This window comes from Pteropus alecto, unplaced genomic scaffold (assembly GCF_000325575.1).
Source record: "Pteropus alecto unplaced genomic scaffold, ASM32557v1 scaffold41, whole genome shotgun sequence".
Classification (NCBI taxonomy): Eukaryota; Metazoa; Chordata; class Mammalia; order Chiroptera; family Pteropodidae; genus Pteropus; species Pteropus alecto.
The window spans coordinates 1468966-1474351 of NW_006430464.1; the positions used below are offsets into that span (position 1 = coordinate 1468966).

Genomic DNA, 5386 nt, shown 5'->3' on the forward strand with positions numbered 1-5386 from the left:
GCTCTGTAACCGTGGCTTATCACTACTTTATAGGCTGAGTTCGAGAACACGGCCTTTGGACCTTCATATTTCCAACCCTTGTTCTAGAACATGACTCCTCAGACTCGACTATGCTTTAGAATCCTCCCAGGATTTTACCAAAAAGTGGGTTCTGCTTCAGTAGATCTGAGACAGAGCCCAAGCGTCTCCATTCACGCTCTTGGGGGGGCGGTCCTGGCCCACGCGCCGAGTGGCAGCGAGGCTGGGGAACAGAACAGACTCCATGCTCACCTCACAACTGTCGGTTCACTCGTGACCCTGTGGTTTCGGGGCTCCAGAACACAGAGACCTCCCCACCCCCAATTCTACATCAGGGAGCCGAGAGAAAGCTGGTTAACTCCTGACAATTGCCACTGCCCGTACTCGTTTAAAAATACATCCAAAAAGTCCTATGCTCAGCTCCGCTCTCACTGAGCATGTGCTGGGGGCCCCGGGGTCTCCTCTAGTGAAGAGGTGGCAGAAGCAGTGGTGAATGATGACAGAAACATCTCGTGGCTACCGCCTGGCTCTCTCCCTTGGATCACGCGCTCTGGGGGAACCTGGCTGCCATGCTGTGAGGACACTCCAGTTGCCCTATGGGTGAGGTCCACGTGGCAAGGAACTGAGGCCTCCAGCCAACAGCCACTCCAAGTGAGCCACCTTAAAAGCAGATCCTGCGATTCCAGCTAAATCCTTGTTGACTGCCACCCTGACTGACGACCTGTCTACAACTCTCGTGACAGACCCTAGGCCAGGATCACCCAGCTAACCCGATCCTGAATTCCTGATCTTCAGAAACCGTACAATGATCAATGTTTCTTGTTTTAAGTCACTAAATATTGGGGTGGGCTATTTGTTACACAGCGAGACATGACGAATACAATGACCCCAGCCCAACTACCTCCCAAGGGGCGGGGGGCTCCAGAAAAGCCACCTTCCGTTTCCGGACCCTCTGCCCGTGCCTCCCCAGGGCCACCCAGACGCCGCAGGACAGAGCCACTCCAGCCGGCCGATAAAGTGTTTGCCGTTGGGTTTTCGTTTGGCTGGTTGTGTGTACACAGTGTGTACAAGTTGAGTTGTACAGAAGCCCAAGAAAGAGCAAGAGACAACGGTGGGGTGGGGGAGGTGGGAGCAGAAGGGTGAGAGAGAGGAGGGGAGACCGATAAAAAATAGAACCACATCCAGACGACAACGGGATGGGGATGGTGTGTGCGCTGAGGGCAGACACGGACGAACCGCAGTAGAAACGGAGTGGAAGAGGCAAAGGGAGGGGACCGGGACCCTTCTCCCCTCTCCGCCTCCCCAGCCTCCCGCCCCAGGTATGTACAATAAATAAGATTAAAAATAATTAACAAGATGCGTTTTCCCCCTCCCGCCGACGCCGAATGCCCTGGGGAGGGAATGGCCTTTAGCAAAGATCTTGGCCTGTAAGGGGGGGCTCAGGGGGAGGGGGTCCCCCAGCTCTCTGAAGCCGCCCCACCCCCCTCAACCATACATAGACTTTTCCTATACATTATGTACAAGGTGGAGGGGGCAGGGCTATGGCCGTGGAGGGGGGATTGGGGCAGGAGGGGAGGGAAACTGGTACTAAATAGACATTTATACATATATATAAATAATTTCTCTGTACACCGGACAGTAGGAGGATGGGGAGGGAGTGGAGAGGGCTTGGGGGGGGGGGAGTCGAACTCGAACCCTGCCCAGTGGGGGCAGCATGGACACACCCTGACCAGCGACTCCCCGCCTTCCCCGGCAACAGGGCCTGGGGGCTAGTGCCTGAGGACACAGTTCCGTCCCAATTCTCCGCTCATGGAGGAGGTGGCCCCCCCAGGCCGGGGGAGGGGGTCACCCACAGCGGCTGTGGGCCTGTGCTTGGGCCAGCAGGTCGCTGAAGGAGTCGAAGAGCTGTTCCAGCCACGGTTGGTTCCGCATGCACTGCTGGACCACCTCCTCCTGGCCCAGGTCCTCCGCACCGCCCTCGATGGCCAGGGTCTGCGGGGGTTAAACACGGAGCTGGGGCAGGTGGCCTCTGGGGCCTGGGGCGGGAGAGGGCAGGGGGCTCAGGGATCAGAGTCACAGGGAGTGAGGGGCTGGGGGCGGGACTCCTGGGTCTGAGGGAGGAGGGGCCGGGAGTCTGGCCTCCCGGGTCCAGGGAAGAGCGCGAGGCAGAACCCCAGGGCGACGCACGCTGTGGCGGACTCACCTGGTCCCGGCAGCGCAGGAAGGTGTGGTATTTATAGTGGTGGAGTGAGTGATAGAGTGTGTAGTATCCCGACTTGTCCAGCTCAACCTTGAACTCCTGGGCAGATGGGGTGGAGAAGCCTCAGGCCCCGCCCAGCAATGGGCGGCCCCTCCTCCCACCCCGCAGGCCCCGCCCCTGCCCGCCCGCACCTGGGCTCGGACCACACTCCTCTTGAGCTTGCTGAGCGTCTTGCGGTTGTAGGGCTCCCCGGCCGGCCGCAGCCGCACGGCCCCATCTTCGGGGGAGCCCTCCCCGCTCTGCTCCACCTGCAGCTGGGGGAACGTGTGCAGGGCGTCCTGCGGGGCGGGGGGTGGGGGGGACGAAGGGTCAGCGAACAGTTTCCTGGACCCACACACCCCAAACCCGCCACCCAGTTCTCCAGCTCCCCGAGTCCTCAGATGCCTCAGTTCCCCCCAGCTGCAGATAAAGAGAGACACTCGGAAGCAAGTCCTCTTCTCCTCCAAGGACACAGAAGCCTAGGCCCATCTGGGGCCCGGCCCAAGATGCTCAGGGACACCTAACATTGTACTCAAAATTCTAAGAGCCAGCCTCACGTCCAGGACCCTCGGTGGCAAGCTAACATCCGATCTCAGAATTCTAAAAGCGCACTAACGTTCCATCCCATAACCTTCGGACCCACCCTGATGCAGGCAGACCTCAGAGGCGTCACGGGTTCGATTCCAGACCTCCACAATAAAGCGAATGTCACGATACATTGAATCACACTAATCTGTGGTTTCCCACGGCATATAAAAGTTACATTTATACTACATTGTAGCCTGTTATGTGTACAGTAACATTCTGTCTAAAACAAGGGACACACCTTCGTTAAAAGATACTTTATCGCTAAAAATGCTGGCCGTCATCTGGGCCTTCAGGAGTTGTGATAGTTTTGCCAGTGAAAGGTCTTACCTTGAATTTGTAAAAAAAAAAAAAAAATGCAGTATCTGCGAAACAAGGTGTGTCTGTGTTCTATAAGGCAATTCTCAACCCTGACTTGACACCTCAGACCTCTCAGAGCCGGACTGGCAGTTCCAAAATTCTCAGTCATCCTCGCCCCCCTCCGCCGGAACCAGGGTTCCAGACCAGATTAACATCATATTCCCTATTTTCTGGGTCTGACTCACAGCTCACCAAGGATTTTCAGAGCTGGCCGGAAGTCCATCCTAGAATTCTCAGAACTAGTCTTAGGCTTTTCCGGGCGGATGAACATTCCGTCCCAGGATTCCGAGTCACCCTAACATCCTACCCCAAACTTCTCAGTACCTAACATCCAACACTAACATCCCCATTGGGATCCTGGGGCCCGATTTACTTTCTACTCCAGAATTCCCCTGGCGCCGCCCCGATCACCCACCCCGGAGCCCTGGGCCATCTCAGAGGGAGAGTACTGGACCACTTGGTACTGAAGCCTGACTCCTGAGAGCTCGCACTACGCCAGTGGAGAAGCCACGAGAATCTGAGCGGGCCCCGGGCGCAGGCCCGGCTACCTTGTCCCCAAACGTGCGCTCCCTTAACCACACTCGGCTGGGCCTTCGCAGCAGCCGGACCGAGACCTTCGCGACGGCCCCTCCACTGCATCGCAGCTGACCCCGCACCCTCGGACCTGCGGGGCTACCGGAAACGCCCCAGGATCTGCGGGGCTACCGGAAATGCTCCCGGACCTACGGGGCTACCGGAAACGCCCCAGGATCTGCGGGGCTACCAGAAACGCCCCAGGATCTGCATGGGTACCAGAAACCCCCCTCCCGGACCTGCAGGGGGACCGGAAACACCACCAGACCTGCGAGGCTGCCGGAAATGCTCCTGGACCTGCGGGGGTACCAGAAACACCCCCGGACCTACAGGGGTACCGGAAACCCCCCTCCTGGACCTGCAGGGGTACCGGAAACACCCCCAGACCTGCGGGGCTACCGGAAACCCCTGACAGCCCCACCCCCAACCCGCCTCCCGGCCACGGCCGACCCTTCCAACGACTGCCCCTCCGGATGCTCTGGGGACCACCGCAGTGGCTGAGGGGTACGCGTGTCCTCCACGCCCGCCTCGGGGACCCAGGCACTCCTGCCCAGGCCTGCCGCGCACCTGCAGGGCTGGGCTCAGCGACAGCCTTTTCAGGACTTTCTTCTTGTGCTCATTCAGGAGGCCGTCGATCTTCCGCATGGGTGGGAGGTACAACTCGTCTGGAAGATGAGGAGGGAGGGTCAGAAGGGCCACGGCCCCACGATGCACCGGGTCCCTCGCTCTTTCCTCCCCAGGCCTCAGCTCACCGTGCGTGTCCTCCAGGGCCTGGATCATGTCCGGGTCGAGGGCCGTGCTGACCAGCATCTCCACGTAGCTCCGGTACATCTCCCGCATCGCCCGCGTCTTCAGCAGACGCCCGGGCACGGCCCGCTCTGGAGGAAGAAAATGGGACATGAGCCCATTGTTCCGACTTCTTCTGAGGTCACCTGTGTGGCAGACCGTGTTCCTGGCGCCAGGGACCAGGAGAGAAATCTCTGCTCTCTCGGAGGCCCAAGTCGACTGTGGGAGACTGACAAGCAACGCGCTTCGCTGGCAGAATCACAGGCACTGTGAGGAGCTGTAGGGGCAAGTCGGGGAAAGCGTCTTCAAGGTCACCCAAGAGCTGAGTCTTGAGTGACAGGAAAGAGCATTCCAAGCCGGTGAACCTCATGTCTGACTAGTTCAGGCGGCTGCAATAAAGGCTAAAGAAGCGGCATAGTTGGTTTCCAAACCAGTGAATCAAGTCAGAGAGATCAGATCACAAAGGACAAGATTGAGAGAGAGATAGGGCCAGAGAATGCACGTATCGGTGCGGGGCAGACCACACGGGGCCTCCAGCAAGAGATGGAAAGGGCAAGCGCGCGCTTTTCCCGCTGGGTACTAGGGAGCCATGGAGGGCTGTACGCAGGGAAGGGTGAGGATAAGTGTAGAAAGGCCCCTCTGAGGCCATGTCGGGGATAGAGTAGATGGGTGAGTCCAGAGGTCAAGGTCATGGATCAGGGTAAGAAAGAATAAGACTGGAGCAGGGAGGTAGGGACGAGATACAGAGACGGAGGGGGCGGAGGGCCAGGGCTGTGGGTAAGAGGAGAGGGGATGGGGCGGTCAGGGAAGGCTGGGTAGGCCGAA

The 5386-nt window shown here is 58.8% G+C and overlaps 1 protein-coding gene across 1 annotated transcript in view; it reads right to left on the minus strand.

Moving 5' to 3' along the window:
• Positions 1 to 1031: 1031 nt before the first annotated feature.
• The window catches only part of PRR12 (proline rich 12), a 22558-nt gene continuing 18203 nt past the window's right edge, over positions 1032 to 5386 (minus strand). Inside the window, 5 exon segments of the mRNA XM_025048789.1 lie at positions 1032 to 2010; positions 2222 to 2317; positions 2410 to 2556; positions 4343 to 4440; positions 4528 to 4653. Coding sequence (XP_024904557.1) covers positions 1864 to 2010; positions 2222 to 2317; positions 2410 to 2556; positions 4343 to 4440; positions 4528 to 4653 — 614 coding nt within the window. The 3' untranslated portion in view covers positions 1032 to 1863.